The sequence below is a fragment of the Mesitornis unicolor genome, unplaced genomic scaffold (genome assembly GCF_000695765.1).
Source record: "Mesitornis unicolor isolate BGI_N332 unplaced genomic scaffold, ASM69576v1 scaffold45250, whole genome shotgun sequence".
Taxonomy (NCBI): domain Eukaryota; kingdom Metazoa; phylum Chordata; class Aves; order Mesitornithiformes; family Mesitornithidae; genus Mesitornis; species Mesitornis unicolor.
Window position 1 is genome coordinate 16,796 of NW_010158510.1, and position 22,860 is coordinate 39,655.

Sequence of the window (22,860 nt, forward strand, 5' to 3'; positions counted from 1 at the left end):
GAAGACTTTTTAACCTGATAGGACTGCTGAGAACAACTTCCTTCCAACAGAACAGATTTGATTGTATAGAAGTTTATAATTCAATGCAAAATACAGAGCAACTGCAAAGTGTTAACGGGAGAAAGCACTGAACCTAAAGGGCAGAAAGCCTGGATGCAAAATGAATCCTGCAACTGTGTCCCATTTACTGTATTTTATGTGTCAAAAGTAACACTGAAAACATGTTCTAAATCAAATCAAGATCCTGAATTTGCTTTATTTAGTACTTAGTCCTTTGCTGTAACAATAGGAGTACTATACTGCTAGAAAGGGTTGTGGCTTTCTGAAGCTATTTGAGTACAGAATATTGTATGCCTGCTATGTTCAAGGCGGTCTTTATAGTATGTAAGAGCAGCTTTTTTCCTTTACACATTGATTAAATTGCTCCCAATGGTAATTTTAAAAAGAGCTCTACAAGTATGAAACAGCCAGCATCTATAATTCAATCATAACTTTCTTTCACGTTATTAACGTATTTATTTTCTAAAACTGCTTCCCTACTAACCTATTCATACTCCTCTCTGAATTCAAGGGACACTTGAACACCTGGAAGCAGAAACAGATTTGGCTAATGAAAGCACTTTTCAGAAGCAAGTCTTACTGCTATTTTTCAATTGTTCTCTATTTATCAAGAGCATTAAGACACAATCATACATTTATATTATAGAGAACAAATGAAAATTTGTAAGGAACACCATCGATCTTGCTTAGAATTTATATTTTGTAAACTAAAGGTGACAGAGGACCATACGGAAATCCATGATAGAATAAAAATGCAAGTAAACTAGTGACATAAGAGGAAAATGTACACTACATTTCCACACCAGGAATACTGGGAGTATTCACTCAGCCTCTGTATGTCAAAGAACGAACAGGATTTGAAAGAAATAATGTCAAGTAACTAAAAAATAAAACAAGTCAAAAGTCCTAGAACACGTTCTTTGGAGAAAATGTCAATAATACAAGATGGAGTTTGAGTCCTTGTGAAAAGCAGTCTCGCCAGGTGACTGACAAAGGAGAGAAGGCAGTTGCAGTGCTAGCAGTGAAGACTGCAACGGACTGCCACTGTAACCACTGTCTCTGCAATGGGAACTCTGACTAATGCTTCCATTCAGAAATATCATGAAATAAAATTTGCTTCAGCAAAATAAACAACTCGCCACCTAAGCCATAGCCTGTTTTCCTTCTGTGATAGTTTCATGTTTTGTCCTGGACATGTACATACGTTATGTGTATGTATTATATTTTAAAAATTGAAAACAACTACGGAATCTTATGATGACTGCTTCTCTGTCTCTTCCTAATGACATAGCCAGAGATTTCTCCTGACTTCTGCAAAATTTGATGTTGTATTTATTTTTTAATTTTTAATCTTTTTTTATTCTCTGAGATGTTTGGCTTTTTCTATGAGACATGACACACCAATTCTAAACATAAGTAACCTGTAGAAAGCTGGCCACAATGCAGTGATATTTACCTTCTCTGACAATATAGTTAAGATTTACAGATAAAATTCAAATAACAGCACAGAAGAAACAATTATTAGTACTCCTGAAATAGTAAGTAATTACATCAGTTCCTATCATGGCCTATCTAAGCACAGAATATTTTAAAATAAAATCAATCCAAAAGATTAAGTGACATACAAGTGACATAGGAGCAATGTTTGGAAGACGTCAGGCGTGTACACGTCTTGCATCTTTTTTGTTTACAACTTAAAACTATCTGCTTAGTATTTTTATGATGTATTTTATTCTTTCATCCTAAAATAAAATCTATTTTTTTAAAATCTTGCAAATTTACGAACAATTTCACAGATTTCTCTTTATCTACTCACGTCAGTCTCTCTGGACATAGAAACTGATTTTATTCCAGTGACCTTGCCTGTCAGATCTTGGTATCTTGTCTGATTTTAACTTCATTGACTCAGCAAATTATTGAGCTGTTGAAAGTTGTGCAAGACATAAGCCTCAATACTTTTTTTGGAATTTCTCATTTTAGGTAAGTGACAGACAGTGTCCGAGACAGTAATTACTGCAGATAAATGACTGCATCCCTCTCTTAGGGAAAAGTATCTCCTTAAAAAGTTTTTCTGTTTCTTAGAAAATGTCTTCCTCTTTCCTTCTGATTATTTTTGTCTCTTTCTCACATTCTCTTTTCAAAACTCAGGCTTTAAAATGACCAAGAAAAGAATATGTTGCTTGTTATTTTACTTTTTTTCTGCTGTAGAGACAATACTCTTTTTCTTAAAGACTGAAAGAGTAGCAAAGGAAGAAATGGATCCTTAGCAATCTAAATGAAACAGAGATGTTAAACAAGCAGGGCAGCATCCTTTCTGTATTTTTAAATCATTTCACAGAAGTATTATTTTCCTTGAGTCTACTTCCTAAAATCTTTAGTAAAAGGCCACATTAAGCAAAAACGGTACTTTTGAAGGAAACAATATAGCTCAATATTAAGGTCTTTCCCCCCTTTGTTTTTAAATCACATAGGTTGATTTTTTTTTTTATTTTTCTGAGAATTTTATCTTTGATTTTCTGCACACCTCTCTTGGATTCTTAACTCAAAGAAGGATTATTAATCACACCTTGACTTTTGACAAGTTAATGCCACTCTTGCATTTGTGATTTGCTCTTATGTTCCTTTCCAGAGAAAAGAGTAGACCCTGCCCTACTGAAAGAAGGCTATGGCTAAGGTTTCCCAAGTGAGTGAGTCACACAAAGTGATCTTTGGATGTTTTGGTCATTCTCACCTTTCCTTCCAGCAAAAGGGAAAAAATACCCAAAGCAGAAGTATTTTACTTCATAAGAAATTCTTCAGGTAAACTAGATATGGATCTTAGCATCTTTCCAACGTAAATTGTTACTGACAAGTCTGTATTACTTGTGCAAATGTTTCCGAAAATGATCCCTGCTATTTGTAGTGTATTTTCACCCCTTCCCAGCAAATGCAACTGTTGGATTTCAGTTAATCTTTTGACCTAACAATCTTAAATGAGACTCAGTTGAGCAGACACCATAACTCCTCAGAAAAAACACTGACTTACCAAAAAAGTTATTTGTTAGTTACATTGTTATTTAAACTGTTACCAAGAAGCAAAACTTACTTGGCCACCGTAAGATTCCTAAGTCTAACAAAGCATATACCTCTATTCAAACTGTGAAAATGACATTGCTATCACATAAACATATTTGGAAAATGAAAGCATTCTTATACTTACTCTTTATAACAGATGCTGAAATTTAAGTTACCATTATCGAATATACCTTTTTTATAAGTATAGAAAACATTTACGATCTATTTCTATATGACAATTGGGATGGAACCAAATTATATACTGAAAACTACGAAGACCATAGCATTTTAAGAATAAATGATTATTTCCACATGGACATAATAAATTCAAATCTAACAACTATCATAAGTATACCAGTTGAATTAATTGTTGCCTTGTATTCTTACAGAACTTAAATCTTTTGAAGACACATTAAAACTACCAAACTAGAGGAACAGCAGTATCAAACAGGAATAAATTTTAGCCAAATGTCTGCTGCTGCTTTTACGACAGTCCATATTTCATCATTATAGACTGGCTTAAAAACCTGTACTATTGCAGCAGCTTTAGTAAGCAGAACTGAAGTGGCGGACTGCTGCCCACACATTACATGTTATTTTAACATCAGTATACATTTTAGGTTTCTCACCTTGTCAATCATTTTACGGGCTTCCATTTCTTCAGAATTGGGATTTTCCATCTCAATAGTGTAAGTACCTTTGTCACTCTGGTCATCCTCATTGTCCTTCTCAGTAGCAGCAGAAATATGTTGGCTCTTCAACTTTTTGTCCATCTCCTGGTTCTGACTAGGCCTATGGCCAAGGCTTCCCGAACTCCTTAACAATGCAGCTTGTAAGACGGGTAACGCAGCAGAGGGTTCTTCTGATTTTTGCTTTAGAAGTTTTGCATGAACACCATGTACTGCTCTGTGGTGCAATGAGCCAGCTTGCACAGATGAAGGGACTGCTTTCTCTCCTGACGTAGGTTTCACTCTTTCAGCTCGCACATGAGATGTTGGAGATGGAGTTTCTGGGCACAGAGCTCCTACATTCTGAGAAAACGAGTAAGACCGTCTCTTTCGGGGATGGTCTTCATCAAAAAACTCAATCATAAAGGCGGTCTGACTCAAACTGGCTTGCTCTTGCTGCTTTTCTGTGGAATGGGCTTTCTGGTGTGACTTTTTCAGCTCTGTATGATGATGCCTTAAGTGTTCTTCAAGCGCTGCCCGCTTACTGTAATGCCGGTGTGCACCAGCATTCTCTGAATCACTCTGTGTGCCATCATCATGCTTATTCCCTACAAGCAAAGCAAAAGAGCATATAGCCCAATGAAACAAACCAAAAAAACCCCAACCCAACACATACAAAAGAAACTTGCAAACTATTCTATTTAAACTCTAACAGCTTTCAGTACCTGGCTCTGCAAATTTTGTATGGCTCACAGAAACACATTCAATTTGGTATGAGTCAAACAATTAAACACTTCATAAGGGGGGTCAAGCCACAGCAGTGCCTTTGAATTACCCTTTTCACCAAGACTCCCATCTATCAGTGACTTACAAAAGCCAGTATTTTACCAGCTGTACCCCAATTACATTAATTTTGTTACACACCAGTTGATTACAGATGACTACTGAAACATTCTAGGTGGGGTTTAGAAGAAAAAAAATCCCAACCCTAAAATAGTCCTTCCAGTAGCTGAAAATACCCACTGAGAGCCCCAGTTCATACTGTTGGATTGCTCACACATTTATAAGCTTATCATGAGAAATGCCTGCTGAAAACTGGAATGAATTCTTTATGACTCTTTCCAGAAGTACATTAGTTTTTCCATCATTCACTCCCCTCAGCATCTGATGTATGCATATAAAAAGTTATTACTTATTCATTCCACAAACTACTTTGAGATCTATGAATAAGGATTATGTATTCAGTAAATCACATATATGCCTATAAATACACTTTGTAATGATTCCTGAAAATGCATTGAAGCCTGGATACTTGTACACAGTAAGTCACATTAACACAGAGCAACTTCGTGTACAAGGAACACGTCTACACTTTTAAGTTATAGCTCAGTTACTGGGAATGAAGTGTTTTACCTCCTTTGAACTCTTTTGGACCAAAGTCTTATTGATGTAAACATGGAAGGTACAATTTATTTATTTATTTTGTCAAGAGGAGTGCTTTTTTAAGGTTTTCTCATTTACATAGTTAGTTCATGCAGCTACTATTCAGCTTAATAATAATCACAATTGGGAAGCCTTACTTATCACACTAATAGCACTGAATACACAGCTGAAATCCAAACTTACATTCCTGTTTGCTACTTATTTGTACAGTGCCTAAGCAAATGTTATGATGGTTCACATACTTCCAAATAATATAACAAATATCAACACCACTGTGAAAGTAATATAACAATTTCAGTAGTGTGACTTCAGTACAGGATATTGTAAGAAAAAGTTGAGGGAAAAAACCAATTATTTTTCTAAAAAAACACCTTTCAAAGTGGCTAGGTATATTCTCTACCTTAATGGTTTGAAAAAGTACAAGTAACGAGTGAGAATACTAACTGATCACAGAAGACTACAAAATTTAGATATTTATTATGGCCATATGCACACCATTACTCACACTTCTCAGATGAAAATTTATCAAATTTTGAGGAGTTTCTGCCAGGAAAAGGTTAAGGCCCTGTAAACAAAGCCCTTTCTATTTATCAAAGTGATATGGCTAATATTTTAAAGAATGTTCATTAATTTATTACAGTATCACGAAGACCAAAGAATGCTCCATGTTACACTCTAGAAAAAATAAGTTATTACCTTAATGCTAGAACATTTATATAGTTCTGTTTTCAAAATTTTAATTTTCAGGTTAATTTGGAAGTATCAGTCTTAAAAAGCAGACTTTTGATCAGTAAGACAAAGCACATCATGGCCAGTCCCAACTGGTTTAAGAGCTAGACATGATAACGTTGCAGAATGAAGAAAAACAGGAATTGCAGAATTAACTTTCTGAAAGTAAAAACAGAAATAAAAGACTTGAAAAAGTTCTTCAGAAGTTTTCCTTCTGAAAGTTTGAATGTCACTGGAATCTTCATCTGAATATCAAAACTACTTTCTTCTCTATTCTGCTAAGTAGCATTCAAAAGAGTGTACACTTTTGACTCTTATTATTTGATTTATTTAAAGCGTCACTGTCTGCAGTAAATGAATGTGTACAATCACCTGGAACTCCACTCAGAAGGAGCATTCTTACAAATGAGAGCAAGCTAAGCATAAAATTGAAGCTCTTGGTCTATTTCAGATTCCTGACTCAAACCTGACTCCATCATACATGATCAATTTAAGCAAGGTAACTATAGGACGAATTCCTTGCCACAAATTATTTTCTTAGAGCATATGAATATTCACAGAACATATGCTATTGGAAGAGTTGCTAAAAGCATAATTTGAATGTCAGAGCTTTGACTCTAAAAAGCAATTCAGCTTTTTAAAGTAATGTACGTGAAAGTGAAATATATGTAAAATTTAACTAAGGTTTTTGGTTTTTTCCTTTTCTCATTTTAAATATTTTAAATACTTGATGTTTTCAGCTGTACTGGAGTATCTCCAGTTAGTTTACTTATTGTAAGATGATTTAGGATTTCGTTTTCTATCCTCTTCTTAAGACTTAAATACTGCAGTAAAATTTCCCAGGACAGATACTTGCGCGCATGTGGAGGAGCATCTGTGATTTCAACTGAACTCCGCAAGGGCTCTGGGATCCACTCCCTGGATGCTGGTGAGGAATCACTGCTTTCAGAAATAAGCATAGCTGGAATTATTCACTTTACCTTTCAGTCTCTTCAAGTACACTGGAACGTCACTCTTAATACTTTTGGAATCCTCCTCTGTGGGTTCCCAGATCATTCTAGGAGGATTGTTCTGTGCTAGCCAATCTGCTACTTTGCTTTCTGCGGCCATCATCACTGTTTGAAGTCCAGGCAGGTCCTGGCCAGTGGAAGGAGGCGGCTTTTTGGACTTGTGACGTTGTTCCGATGTGAATTTCGTCACGTGATCTTTGATTGTTACTTTTCCTGGAGTGTTGTCATCAAATTCAATGGTAAAGGAAGCATGCCCTGCACCTGCTGCATGGGAGCTTTGGGTGTCTTTTGTAGGAATTTCATGAATAGCGTTCTCTGCTACCTGTGAAGGTTGCTGGAATTCTTTTGTAGGGATTTCAAAATAACTTGGCTCCCTACAGAAAGGGTAAAGTTCTTCACTTGCAGATGCAGATTGCTCCTCAGCTTGCTTGGCATCTGTGCTGCATCCTATTAAGAAAAATAAAAAAATAGATTTCACAGTACTTGGGAACTTCAGGTTCTTCAAGAAGTTTCCAAACTCCTGTAAAGATCACTTAAGTAATTTCTGGAATAAACAGTAAGATTGTGGAGAAGACTGAGCAATGTAGTTCTGGAAAAATAATTCCAGAATTACACATGAAAAGTACTACTGAAAAGACAGCACGAGCTTTGGCCGTAAGGAATGTGAAGTGGCAAAAACCTCACTGAAAATCTGTTAAAGGAAAGTTGCATTCCAACAATTTTTAGATGATGTAAAGGTCAGATGGGTTAATTAGCACATGAAAACCAAGTAAATCACATTAGAGAAATAGTTGAGATGATCATTATTGCAATTCCAATCTGTCAGAAAAACATCAAATCAAGGTGCCCTCAAAACAAGTGGTAGTGATCTGGCTTTTATCTCTTGCAGTGGACAGGTGGTAAAAAATTGTTTGGTAAAATTCTCTGGAAAAACAACTCACATGTTAATGCAGTATAAACATTAATTCTGGCTTGAAAAGTTTAACACTGATAAGCATCGGAAAGAGTTTTTGAATTCCAAAACTTTATGTTCCTACAAAAGACAAAACTAAAGAATCGAGCTAAATCCTACTGTCATCTGCTCATTTCCATAATTTGTAGATGAACAGAAAAGGGAACAATAGCTGGAAGCATGCAGAGCATTAGCAAACCATGCTCAAACTTGGTAAAGAAAGCTGAACGTGGAAAAAGCACAGGGTAGTAATTGAAAGTCCCACTGTATACCCTGATGAATGTTAAAGCTTCTTGTGGTTGCAAGCAAAGCTACCCATGTGCCTTTAAGAAAACAAACCTGCTGGCTGCATTTCACGAACTAGTAAGGCAGCCAAAATAGCTGTTGTAGAGATGTGCTATAAGCAAGAGATGCTTGAGATGTTTGCAGCAATGGCAAGTTATACTCCAGCAAAAGAATTCCGAACAGTTCCTATGTAATCTATCATGAACCACATTAAGATGTTTAAGAAATCATTTTAGGTTACCATGTAAAGGAATAAGAATACGATTAATAGCTAAAAATAGCCACACTATATCAGCTGAGACAGTTAACATCTGTGTACAAAACTATTATTATGCAATAACGTAGCAACAGAAGCATTATACAGGAGTCAGGAGTTTAAGGGGTAAGGAATGCAGGACTGCATAATACACCTATGCTGTTCTTCACAAACACATGCTTCTTGTGAAGATTTCCGAGAGGTTAAACATTGCCATTCTTGGATACCAGCAGGATAAAATAAGGATAAAATAACTGATGCAGGTAACATACCTGTTTTACTTTATCTAAAAGAGGCTGTTTCAAACACAAAAGATGGTCAGAATTCAGATAGTTTTTATATTGTGCTGTGGAATTTTGAGAATACCCCAGCTAATGATTTTCACTGCACTGCCAGATACCTCATCTCTGTGGGGCTTTCTTCAGGCACTACAACAGCAATGCCTTTCTCCCTGCCCCTAGCCCCCCCAGGAGTCAGGCGGCTTTTTTAGTCCCCTTATGCCAACAGACAAACAATACAGAATGGATCTCTCTTACTGATGCAACAGTCATTAAAAAAAGCTTCTACATTGAGATAGAAAATGTAGAGAAATGAAAAAAAGTCACACTTTGCAGCTACTACTTTTTAGATACAGTGCCATTACTCTCTGTTTGTTTCCTCCAGCAAACAAGCTGGAATGGATCAAACCTGAGTAAGATCAAATCTAGAGCCAAGATCCTTTCAGTATGCAACACTGTCACTGAAAAGGAGAGTGATCCACCAGGGAGCCAGCTCAGATGTACCTTATTTTTTTCCCTGTGGTTCTACTCAGAGCTTCAAGCCTACAATTTCATGCAATTCCTGTAACCAACAATTAAGCAAGATATAACATTAAATGCTCCTTCAAAAGGTAACTAGTTAATAGAGTGTATGTTCTGAGAAATATTTATTTTCTTAGGCCAGACAAAAGCAATCTACTGGTCACACAATAAACAGTATTTTTCAGTAAATATGAAATAACAGGTTCATCACCATCTTTTCAAAATAGTAAGATTGTAGCCAAACAGCATCAGACGTACAGTAGGTTTAGGATGAAGGGATCTATAACATTGGCTTGTCAGCATCGGTGGGCAATTTCAGAAACAAATTTTCCCTGTAAAACTTGCCTGCACTAAATTTAAGATTTGAAATCAACTGTTTATACAATAATGATACATTATTTGATTCTAATATTTTTGATTAAACAGATGCTGTATCATTCGTATCTAAATTATGAACAAGTTTGATCAAAAGTGAGAAACTGAACTACATCTAAATTGTAAATTTTTCTAAACGAGAAAAATTCTGAGGAATTATATAACGAAAAATATATGAAGTATAAGTTAATATTAATTCCTTAAAAATCCTATTTTCAGCCTGAAGTACTTGTATTTTTTCCAAGAGTCAATACATCAGATTAAATAGAAAAAGGAACAGAAAACAATGAGAAAACAAAACATTAATATAGATGCTGATCTAAAGCACTGTTTGGAATTTTTCCCCCAAAAGTTATATGCAAGTCATTACAGCTTTCTAAATACTACAAAGAGAGATCTATAAAATAGCCTTACCTTTGAAATCCTATTATAAAAAGTCATCTGCCAAGATGTTGGAAAATTTATATTAGACTAAATACAGATAACTTTAAGAGAAAACCCTCAAGCAAATACTGAAGATGGTGGTCATCGCAGCTCTTTAAATTTTAAGTAGAACAAGCAGAGTATCTGTACAGTAAGAAAGGCAATTGTGTGGAATTGAAAGTGTATTTTGGGAAAGGAAAGGGGCAGGAAAAGACCCAGGCTTTCTGTAAAGAAAGAGCTGTCATTCTAAAAAGGTCTGGAGCTACGAAAGACAACTGTGCAACAGCTTCTTCAAGGCAAGTAAGGAAATAATAACTAGCTGCTACACAGGTGTAGTGAGAGACTATTACTGAAATAATGAGTCTAGGAGAAGCTAAGAGGGAAACTATGTAATATCTGGGAAATCGTAGGCTTAGCCAAATAGAGATTCAGGGAGATTGTTTATTAGAAAAATCTCAAGAGATGATAGTCAGAAAAGCAACATTCACCTTTTGACATTAGCAGAATTGATCAAACTTTCTCAGACTTTTTGGTTTTTTGAGTTTTACTTCTTAAGTTACACATACAAATACTCAGAATCTTAAAATTTTACTTGCCAATCTGGACATGAAATGTCATAGGTGCTCTGCACTACTGAACACAACCTATCAGATGTGCAAGAAACTGCCTGTGTATATGAATATATTATCAACTGCAAAGACAGGATGAAACCTCAGAAAATATTTTGCAGTCTTGTGTGTGTAATCTCCTACAAATACCGATTACACCGGAATTTCTGAAATGACAGCCTGCTCTACCTTAAAATGACACTTTCTTAAATGTAAGGAACATTTAATCTGATATACTGTTAAACAATGCCAGAATTAAAAAATACTTCACGTCAAATGGAAAAAAATACTACGGATTCTTAAAGACTCTTTAAAAAATTAGTACCTCTTAGATTTCTGTAAAGGCATTAATATTATAAAATTCTACAGCCACTACTGAGATCAGCAGAGAATGCAGTTTTTGTTTTTCCAGGAAGTGAGAGTGTAACAAGTGACAACAATAATAATAATAATTACACACCTGGTAAGCTTGCTAATAACATATAAGTTTAACAGTTGCACCATAAAGTCACACCATGGGTGTATATACAACTGTTAATTTTAATATGGACAGGTAGATCTATGGATCATTAAATCTGAGCAACGTTCACATCTGAAAAAAGCAGAAAGACTTTTTCTTTTTAAAGTTTTCCAGGCTACTATGCTCTGTCTGCAAATAATTTCCATTAGTGAGTTTCCGTTCTGATGGAAAGACAGTAACATTGAAATAATCTTATTAACTTGAGACTGTAAAGACTAATTGTCTATAGTCGGCTTAGCAGAAACAAATCTACCATTTCAATCTCCTCATTAAACCTTGCCGCATCTGTTATAATTCATGCCTCCTTTTCTACTCAGTGAATAACCATGTGCCAAATCATTAAAGCATAAAGGAGATTCTTCATAGGATTAATTATATCAGGCTTTATGGATTTGAGTTACTGAAAACAAAAGTTTAAAAACTTACATTCCAGAATTCACCTGTAATGTCCTTTTAGGCAGTTTATATTAAGAAGCATGTTCCAAATTGGTGTTTTAAATACTTAATACAATTTAGCCTATAAAAGATCAAATAACTGCATCAATCTTGATCTTTTTAAATTAAAGGTTTTTTTATTTTAAGAATATCCAAACATGAAAGTCTTGTGAAGTTTCCAATTTCCTCTCATTAAAGTGTTTCTTTATCCTGATTTCCAATCGTTATATTCATCTATGTTATAAAACCTAAGTACATGAAGAAAATACATACTATCTTTTTGAAAAATAACCTAATGTTTTCATGGAATGCAATTGTAGGCCAAAAGGGCCAAAAAAGCTTATGTCTTTCTTTTATAATTGTATGAAAACATTCAGGACATTTTTTTGCACACTTCTACACACAGCCATAGTCTGTGTTCTGTGATTGAGGAAACGTGTCCATAGAGGCAAATGTCAACGCTTATCTGCTCTGTCTTCTCAGGCTCTCTGTCAAATCTACTAAAAAATATCTACAACACTCAAAAACCAGACTAGTAAAACATACAACTAATGTCTACTAAGAGAGGAAGTGATCAAGATAAATAAATCACTTGTCTATACAAGGGATTTTAGTTCTACATCCTCCCAAATTAAATAGTTTTGCTAAAATGTCAGGTTTTGTTTTTTCCCCAGCCAGCCTCTTCCTGTTACATTTCACATAAGCTTTTGTTTAGTATGTGCTTATTCAAACTGAATTCCATTCTTGCAGATTTATTAGTCTTTCAGTTTGAGGAAATAGAAGCTATTCCTACACTCTATTTAGATTAATTCTATTCCTAGGAGATAAATCAGTGATTAAACAACAACAACAAATTGAATTTCTAACATATGTTGTATACTTAAAAAAAAAAAGAAAAAAAGAAAAAAAAAAGATATATCATATTTGTGAAGAGGGCTCCAGGCCCAAATTTTAGATTTATATATAGCGTGTATAAATGGAAAACAAACCGTGTTAAGCACTGTAGAAAATATTAGTCCGTTTTCTCTATCCATCATTTACTTTATGATGACTCCACTAAGGCAAAGCATGCCAAAAATATCCCCAGTACTGAAGTTCTGTTTAGAACAAACCTGTTTTCATCTACTACTGAAAGAGACTGCACCTCCTTGATTAGTTTGAGAGGGAAGTGGAATCTCATTTTTCTTTGAGCTCAGGAACTAAGACAGAAGCACTGATCACTTTCTGAAAAATCTCTTGGTAAAATAAATACAAGAGCATGTAAACTAGTTGATGCAATACTTCTGAAAAAGCAATTTAGAATTCTGAACAAATGACAGTAGGCATGCTACCAAATAGAAGCTGGAATCTTCTGTCATACCTTATTGTTAATGGCATAGTATCAAAATCCCAGACTTCAGAATATTACTTTTTAATAAGCTTATATTTAATAAGGGCAAATAATGTGCACAGTTTTTAAATTAAAACAATGCAGATAGATACAAACAAGTATAAAAAGCTTGATCAATTAACATTTTTGTTATATTAGTTTGCTACAGACATTGGCACATAAGCAATAAACCCACAGACACTAGAGACTTCACCAAGATACAGAGTCACAAGTTTCAGAGCCAATAGATAATGCTGCCTGTAATCTGGAAAGCAAGGAGAATCACGTGGCTAGCAAATCTTTTAACAGCATGACTCGAAGGTAAGGACTTAATTCTTTTGCGTCATAACTGATGACAGTTTTGTTGAGAAAACTGGAAGTGGAACAACACCTAAGAGTCTTTGTCTGTCATTATTATTGCCATTAAGAACAAAATTTGTATTCATTAGGAATGCTTAAAAGTGTTTGAAGAGCATCCTTATAGACATGATTTGATCTGCAAAGTTATGGATTACTAATGTAATATTAAACCTGTACTTAAAACACCTCCAAAGGAGCACGCAATAGCACACTCATGCTGTGTATGGTAATTTTTCACCAAAGAAAAACTAAATAAGAAAGTGTTCTGTAACTGTACAGCATTATGATGCAGTACTTTTATATGCAAAAAAAAAGCTGTTTAAGTTGCACAAAAATTGTCACTAACTTAAATGTTTTCACGTTGTCCTTCTACTAGTGCAAATCTTAAGAGATTTAAATCACAGCTTTACTGTCTGAGCCATGGCAAATTTTGACTAATATGAAAAAGGTCATTAAAGGCTCCAAAGATGTTGACTTCATTACACTGAAGTGTTTGATTTTACATGTTTTTAGAGTTTAATCCAATTCCTGCAACATAGGATTCATGATAACCAAGGCAATGACTATTACAGGAAGAGAGAAATTCCCACCTCAGTTAAGTACTTTAAAGAACTGTAAACTTAAAACTGTTGGGCCTTTTATGTCTCTAAACGGCTAAGCAAAGATGGTTGAATTTTGTCCTAACTTCACGAAGTTTTAAGGTTATTCTCTCCATCAGAATATCAGGGATTTTATTTATATGGCCGATGATAGATTTAGAAGCCTAATTATAGACACTGAGATTAAAGATTTGGCAATACGTACTGCGTATAGACAGGCTAACTAAAAAAACCCAACAAACTGTATTATGGTGAAATAAACATTACCAGTTTAACTTTAGACTACGCAAGTCTTTACTGCAAGTACTATGAAATGTAATTGCCACTATGCAGTATTATTGAATTGCAGGAGAGATAGTTAGCATAGATCACCTTATATAGCTTAAAGTGTAATACAGAAATAATCTAGCACCATTTATTTTCAGAAGCTATTGTGATAAAAATATCCCTATGCAATCTCTAATTTTGAGCACATAAAAGGAAATAAATGGATTAATTTGTAAATAAGACACTGGTTCAGGTAACATTAATTTCTATGTTTACTAATAACAAATCGTATTATATACAAGAAAACTGATACATTGTATGTGAAACTGATCTCTGAAAATACAGTTTCTCACAGAATAAAATTTTTAAACTACCTTAATTTTAATAGGGTTTCATCTATGCAAACTGTCTATGAAACTCCCGAACATTACTATCTGCTTAGTCCTCTAGTTAGGATTATATTTACTTTACCAAAGAACACAAACCCTGCAAAAATAAGAGAAGAGACTTACCTGAAGTCCCTGTCTCATGCATTCTTTCTTCATGCTTGCTATCTGGCTTACAACCACCTTTTTCATCAGCTTCATCATCACCCCACCAGGCTGGCTGTCCATACAAAGGTGTCCCACGAGGCATGGCAGAAAGATCTACAAAATCAGCCCAAAACAAAGGAAATTACTCTTTGGTTGTGGTATTTTGGTTAAAAATAACATGAAGAGAGGTCATTTGCTTGGATCATTGCTCCTGGAAACTGAAGTGAATTGGTTGCATGCATTTGCCAAAATACAAAACAAACTTGGAGGCTTGATAACTGATATGGGTTCTAAATATAAAAGGTTACTAATGACCTGATCAAAACTTCTGGCACAAACGTTCATGCAAACGCAGCTGACATCTTATTGTCACCCTGACATATCTGTAAACATTATTTTCTGTTTTCAGTTCGAAGCCCTCAGCATATCAGTACATTCCTAAAAGCTGTGTGCTGCTATTTCTGTGAGAAGATTCTCACTTTTACCCACATTGACCTTTTGGTGAAATCTGAACTCACTGCATGAAAAACTGATCAAATTTTGCAATGCTGCAAGGTTCCAAATTGCTGACAGCTACTACAGAGTGCTGAAAGTTATCTTGTGTAAAGCATTATTGAGCACAACCATTTTCTTTTAAAGCCAATGGTTAAATTACAGTACATTTAAAAATACTGTTTCATATATAAGATGTATATACATGATGAAACACATTTAAATGTAAAGATTAAATGAGAAAAAACACACAGATATAATTAAGATTTCTACCTTGATGATAGATTGACTGGATTAGTTCTGACTTGATCTCTTGAGAGAATACTTCACCCTACTGAGATTTAGCTATTCTACTATCATACAGATGGTCTGAAGATACTTTAAACAGTCTTTATATACAATAACATTATCTGCTCAACTCCAGCTTAGTAATTTGTCTGTTATTTTGCCCATCATGAATTTCAATGTTTTTATTCAATGTTTTATTCACTGACATTCCAAAGATGATATATAATTTCATAGCCATGCCAAAAATTTCAATATGATTTGAAGATAGTAAATACTTTTTTCAACAGCAATACACTTTGGTCAATACTGACTTGTTTTCAAAAAGTTGATGGCTGATGCTTGTGCACTGTATTAGCAATAGTAAACAGCAACAGTGAGACACTCAATCCCCAAAAAGCTTCTGAGAGTTGCACTCAAATACAAATCCCTATCATCACCTTCAAGTGTTATTTTGGAAGAGTAAAGAGAAAAATGAAGATGAGGATAAAATAACTCCTATTCAGCCACTGAGAATTTAAGAGGACCCAAATGCCGAAAAGCCATATTGAATAGGAACACCGAAGTACTGGAGAGACTTTAGTTACCCTTAATAGGATGCTAGATCGGCCAGCAAAACAAACAGATTAGTTAGTTATACCACAGGATCCTATATGTGGGGAAAAGAGCTCCTTAGAGTGTGTCTTCCAGAAAAATGGATTAAACCTAAACGAAACTGTACAGCCTTGACCTAAGGAGTTAGACACAGTCAACTCCATATTAAGAAAGCAACAATACCTGATGTCTTTCTCATTCTTGTGGTCATTTCCTGTAGTAACAGGTAACATAGCAAGTTACTAAGATGAACAATAAACTTTAGGTAGTCTTACACTGAAGTGAAGACACCTGCAGCAGAGCTACCAGGACACATTACATAAATCTGAAAGGAGATGTAGAAACAAGACCAAAGTATCTAGAAATTTTTAAACCCCACTAGAACACTTAGGTTCCATTCTGATGCATGTAACAATGAATGCTAGTATCTATAAAACAACCAACCAAACACTCTACTCATTTAAAAAGAAAAAACAAAAAACAAAAAACAAAACCAAACCCCAGAAAAACCAAAACAAAGCACACTTGACAGGTGATGGTAAAAAATACAAACTGTTCCTTAACAAATACTTGCAGTTAAACTGCAAAAAATATCAGTTTCCTGCCACTAATGGTGAAAGTTTGTGATTTTGGGAAAGAAATGCGAAAAATCTGATAAATGCTGATTAAATGTCTCTTTATGAGTTTTCTTAACAAGTGGATACTACAGTAAAAAGGCAGAAATTCAATTCTGAAAGTGATTAATTACACTTGTTAAGTATGTAACTTTAAACTTTAAGTACTTTAAACATTAAGTATGTTTAAAATTTCACGTGTGGAGTTTTTACTGACTGTACAATTCCACAAGCATCCTAACAAAACAAACAAATTGTCTTTCCAAGTTTGTGTGTGTCTGTAGCAGAAAATGAACCTTACCCATTGATTTATCTTCAGATTTCAGTGCTTCTGTAGTTTTGTGGTGCAATTCAGCTGTGGAGTCTGTGACCTTGGACTCTGAGCTTTTGGAGCTGGTTTGCTTTGACCCTTCTGTCTCTGAAGATTTCTGGGATAACTGGAGTTGGCTTGTGAATTTTTCATGCTACATGATATTAAATGAGAGAAAAATAACACCCTCAAAGAGTGAAAAAAACCCTATATTTCCAGTAACTACACAATGACCAAAGCATATCTAGGAACTGCACATCGTTACCTTAAGTGCTTCTTCAGGGACTCTCATTTCTCCCCGGACGACAGTAAAAAGATTAGTATGTAGGAGAAAGCTAAAGAAAATACTAGAAAGATTTCTCAATTCACAAATGGATTTTATAGAAAAGCAACAATTCTGCAGCCTATTCTTCCACTGGAATGGTGACACTCGCTCAACAAATATGTCACTGTTAGGATGAGCATGTACAATCATACTCATCAAAGCAAATGCAGGATACAATTATTTACTATTTTTAAATAGAAATTTGAGTAGATACCCTAATGTTGTAATAATGCAAGTTCTCTTATCTTTTTCCTCATTTTCTAGTTTGCTGAGAAACTACTTGTAATCTTCTCTACTTGTATAAAATCTCATACGATACAAATATTTGTGTATTTGGCTCCAAGAAAAACAATGTTTCTTATTAAAAGAGAAGTTATACATTAGGTTTTAAGCAGTAACTGAAAGTTGAGAAATGAATGAATGAAATGTACTTTACCAATAGTTCTGAACAAGGGACAGTATTCTAAACCCCAGAATTTTCTCTAATATAAGTATTTTTGTAGAAACAAGAGAAATAAATATTTCAAAACTGCTTCTCAAATAGTATGAGAACCCTTCATTTAACACAACCATACTTTAGCAAGAGAAATGTGTCAGGGCATTGTACATTTTTTGACAAGGATATCATATCCAAATCTCAATTTATCTTCTAGCTTCAGAGTGATGTATGTCTGTTCTGGAATCCTCACATCATTCACAAATGTCTGCAAAAATAAATGAGGACAGAAAGAGATACTATTAAATTCCAAAATAATTAAATGACAAATCACTTCACTAATTAAATAAAAGTTTTCAGGACCACAAATCTTCTACTGATGACTCACTGGGGAATTAAACTATAAGCTCAAATTGCCACCTGCTTCACAAAATATTTCAGAAGAAAGGTTAAATACCAGTCGCTAACCAGGCTGCTGACATCACACCTGAAAAGTTTCTTACAAGTTTAATCTTGTTAGCAGTATTTACAGAATTGCTGATTAATGCTCCCTCAAATTAGCACCTTCACTCATTATTTTTATTCTTGTTTGCTTTTTCAACCCCAATTAGCTGCCAAAAATTACTTATCATCACATTTGTACAGGATTTAACATCGGATATGAGTTCTGATGTAGCTTATAATAACTAAACACTGTCAAAGGACTTAAAGGAAAAATGGACCAAGTTAGCACATCCAAGTACCTTCAAACAGAAGTGGTAAAGAATTTAATATATTGTGACTCTTGAAAGAATAGGTATAACAACACTTGTAAGCAGAAATAACATTATTGTACCAGCTGACAGAAAAGCAGAACAGATTCCATAGGCTTGACAATACCTTTTGAAAATTCAGTTACTCTACAATAAGTAATCCTCTCCTCCTTGAAATCACTGTTGGAAACAGTTGGAGAAATCAGACAAGCTTTCAGTGATTTGGAGAAATCAGACAAGCTTTCAGTGACTTGGAGAAAGATTTATGCACCTAAAGGTTTGCTCAGTTCCAGCAGCCACATCAATTGCCTATTAGTGGCAGTACAGATTACCAATCACTCCAATTTCAAGTTCCAGATTAAACCTAACAGCAAAAAGTAACAAAGAATTTGCAAAAACACGCTGGTATAAATTTCAAGAGAACACCTGAGATATATGCAATGACTAATTACAGAAGCAGCAAAGAGAAAGCATAATACACATTGAAGTCAAAATGGATCTCAGAGTTGTAATTTGGAAGACTTGGAAAACAATTTCATCTCTGTGAAAAAAAAATAAAATATCACTAATAGGGCTTGCAGTTGGTGTATTCAAGCCCTAATGAAAATTCTAGAAAGTCATCTACATAAAATTCTAAAACAGACATAAGCCCTTGTAAGAACTGGGGAAAAAAATGAAAAAAAAAAAAAAAGAAAAGTTTATTTCTTCATTGGAACTGATCTGCAGTCTGATTTACAGTCCTAGGACAACAGGTTGTCAGCCACCAACTGCCCAGGTTACAAACATCAGCAAGGCTTGAAGTAGCATGTCATGACTTCCGATACCAGAAACCAAGGATGCAAACACGCTAAGGTAGAAGCGAGCATCAGGAACTGAGAGTGTTCTCACAGCTTGCCCTTTTGCTGTTGGAGGGGATGCTTAAACCTTCAGGTAGAGAGACTTGTCCCAGAACCTGCCACCTCCCACTGACAGCTCTCAAACTGACCCACCTGCTCATCCCGAGTTATACCATTGACCTCAGAACTCTCCAAATTAGGCTGAATCTCTGTGAAAGTGAAATATTTCTTAAACTGAATTTGTTACCTTCAGAGAAAACTCTGTAACTTCTGAATTCACTCAGTGACAGAGAAATATAAAAGGGTGAAGACGTGTTTTGGCTAGCAGAGTAGAACACTAAGCTCTTGATAAGAAAAAAGAGAGATCAGGTTACAAAGACAAAAGAAAGCCGTAAACATAACTCTGCATAATATTTAAGGCACTTCCTGAGTTACAGATCCTTGAAGAATCTTTCTACACTGTGAGCCGTCAAAAAACTCCTGCACAGCATCTTGTCTTAAACTATTCCTCAAGGCTCAATTCAAATCTGCATTAAGAAGCTACAATTTACACTCTTAAAATCCTACATTCTCCCCTGACTTTCTTGAAATCTACCCTTTCTTTTTACCTGAAAAGAATGTAACATCTGGACTTACAAAAATGTAGCATCTTCCTTGTAATAAATATGAATAATCAGCTATATGTGAAAAGTCTCTTGTTCCTTGGTGTTACTTCCTTCATCTTCTTTAAAATCCAACATGAAGCCTTAATTTAGGGCAAATTCAAGGCAAATAAAATATTTATGGATTAGCTGGTATGAGACTGTTGCATTATTTTATGAATTATTTATCAGTTGTATATTTTCCCATACCTTAAAAAATTACAGCTTCTAGCTCATTACTTTATAGAACAATTACATGTTAATACTACAGATGGATTATATATCCAGGGCGCCTTCCTGAAACACATTTACTATTGGTTTGTGCCAGTTCTGGGGACTCAGAATATCACAATCCCACAGGATCATCCTACTTCAAACTTAAGAATTCTACAAGAGGTACATGTTTCTAAGTAATGCAGCATCCAAAAAATACTATTTTAAGCACTTTGAAGTTAGTGGCACACACACAAAAAAACCCCAGAATAATTAAGCAAGCCAAGAATCTGAATTTTTGAATTCCTGTGTTGTTAATCTGAATCTAGTATTAGATGAACTCTGGAAAGACAGAAACAATGTCCTTTTCTAAAATAGTAAAGGGATCTTCTAGTTTTCTACATGGAAATAATGCTTATTTCATTATATTCAACCATACAGATAAGAATTTTCAGGCATTAGGGCATCATGTGCAATTACAGCTCATCTCATTAAAGCATATGGGACTTGTAAAACTCAGAAGAAAAGCCTTATGTGTTGGTAAGTAGCCATCTCCCCTTAAACTGAGTTATCTTGAGTGGTTAAAGTACATTATACCAAGAATGGAACAGTTCTGTATACTAAGAGAAGTATACATCTATTCTTCAAAGAAATTGGACTAACTGGGGACACTCAAAATAAATGTTTGGTCCTGATGAAGCAAGCAAAGTAAGAATGAGTAGAAGCTGAAGAGAAGACCTCCACTTAGAAAGGGACTTGGCTGCTAAGGAGATGGTGGTCTCAGTGAAAACAGTAGCTAGACTAAAAGAATTAGTGCCTAGTTAGTTCACTGTATGGTAAAGAGGCATTACATACACTGTTCTGACACACAATTAAGTACAGTGTTACAAAATTATGTGTTTCCTCTTTTGACCTGAAACCAAGTAGGTAGAGGTATGTAAGAAAAGTACAGTTGGAAGGAGATAGCAAGGGAAGCACCACAAAGACAAAGAGCAAGGACTAAATATTCCCCATCCCAAAACCGTGGGAAGAAAGAGTTCCTTTTATGTCTCTGGGTAAACAGCTACCGAGCAAGTGACACTTCAAACCTGGGAATGAATCACATCACACAAAGCAGGGTACTGAAAGGTCTTCATCAGAGGCAAAGAAAGGAGTTGAATGAAGGCCTTTTGACATATATTTTTATTAAATTCCAGTTTTGTGGCAAGGCAATGAAAAACTGAAGGCATGCCTACTGACTACAAGGGTAGCATAGAATTAGGGAATAAAATCAAAACAGCAAAAAATAAAATCAGCAAAGAATTACTATACGCCAAGTTCATTTTTGATGACTGCCTTGAAACAGTGCACTGACTTTCAAAATACAGAAGTATATTAAATATTTAAGAAGCAAAGTTATTAGATGTCTACAACTGTTCAAAGGATATAACCCTTCAGGTTACACTGGTTTCATACAAGGTTGAGAATCTGACTCTTTGGAAGGCTGAGTTAGTTACCTAAAAAAAACCAGAAAAGCTACGAGAGACAGACTAACAGGGTTTTTAGTTTGAAATGCACTTCCAGATCAAACACCAAACCCTAAATCACTGCTAACAGGCAGTAACTTGAGATTTTTTCTGCATCTTCAATTTTTTTTTTTAAGATTTGACAAAACTATTCACTAGCAGTAGTTCCCTAAATATTAATTCAAATAAGCAACCACAAATAAACTCATTATTTTATTCTGTACACATTCATGATACAGCCAAACATTTAAATTTATATAAAATTATAACTATTACTAGTGCGTACAAACAGCTCATAAATAAATATCTAACAGGCTATAAAAATACAACAAAAGTTACTAAGTTTTTAATAATCTAACACTCAAAACGTTTATAAAGGCGACGCTTACCTATAATATTGTATGTGCAATTCCTAGAAAACCCTTAAAATGTGAAGTGTCATATGAAACTTTACTTTGCTCATAACTTTGCATTTTCCTGTATTAGTTTGTAATAACGTGATACACATTATTCATAGACATTTGGAAAAACAACATACAACATGATTATTGCATATTTAATTTTTTTCACATAGGTAGTACTGTTTAACATTCCTTTCTGCATGACAAAGAGGAAAAAAGGAATAGCACATGAAATAAAAATTCATTTCTTAATCAGACATTTAAGAGATTTAAATCCCTTTTTGTTCTATATAATAAACACTTTTTTCCCCCTACATTTCTGAATTACAGAAGAGTAACACACTCCTTTTTATTCTTTTGAGATGTTTCCTACTTCCAAGGCCCTTTTATCAATGTAATTTACTGCAGCCCTTTAAACAACAAGCAGTGGAAAAGCCCTGCAAAAACTACATTTTCCTTTCAAATGTTTCCCGATTTCCAATCTTGCATTAAAAAGATTAACGTACACTCGTTAAGTCATATTCTCCTTGCTCAAAAAAACGCAAAGCAAACATACAAAAGACTATGGAGAGAAAACTATCGATTTCTGATGTTAGCTTACCCCATTCAAGCTGCCCAAATCCTTCACTAGGTGTTCATCTGTAGAGGCATCATAGTTAAGTACAGCATGTTGCTTGTCCACACTTCGTGACTAAAATATATTAAAAATA

At 34.7% G+C, this 22,860-nt stretch overlaps 1 protein-coding gene across 1 annotated transcript in view; it reads right to left on the reverse strand.

Moving 5' to 3' along the window:
* The window catches only part of LOC104539991 (centrosomal protein of 170 kDa-like), a gene marked incomplete at its 3' end in the record, with an annotated part of 42,412 nt that overhangs the window by 14,438 nt on the left and 5,114 nt on the right, over positions 1–22,860 (reverse strand). Inside the window, exons 2-8 of the mRNA XM_010183678.1 lie at positions 22,752–22,841; positions 17,992–18,070; positions 17,307–17,365; positions 17,033–17,195; positions 14,726–14,860; positions 6,935–7,411; positions 3,744–4,390 (exon numbers count right to left, since the gene is read on the reverse strand). Coding sequence (XP_010181980.1) covers positions 3,744–4,390; positions 6,935–7,411; positions 14,726–14,860; positions 17,033–17,195; positions 17,307–17,365; positions 17,992–18,070; positions 22,752–22,841 — 1,650 coding nt within the window. The remainder of the gene's footprint in view (positions 1–3,743; positions 4,391–6,934; positions 7,412–14,725; positions 14,861–17,032; positions 17,196–17,306; positions 17,366–17,991; positions 18,071–22,751; positions 22,842–22,860) is intronic.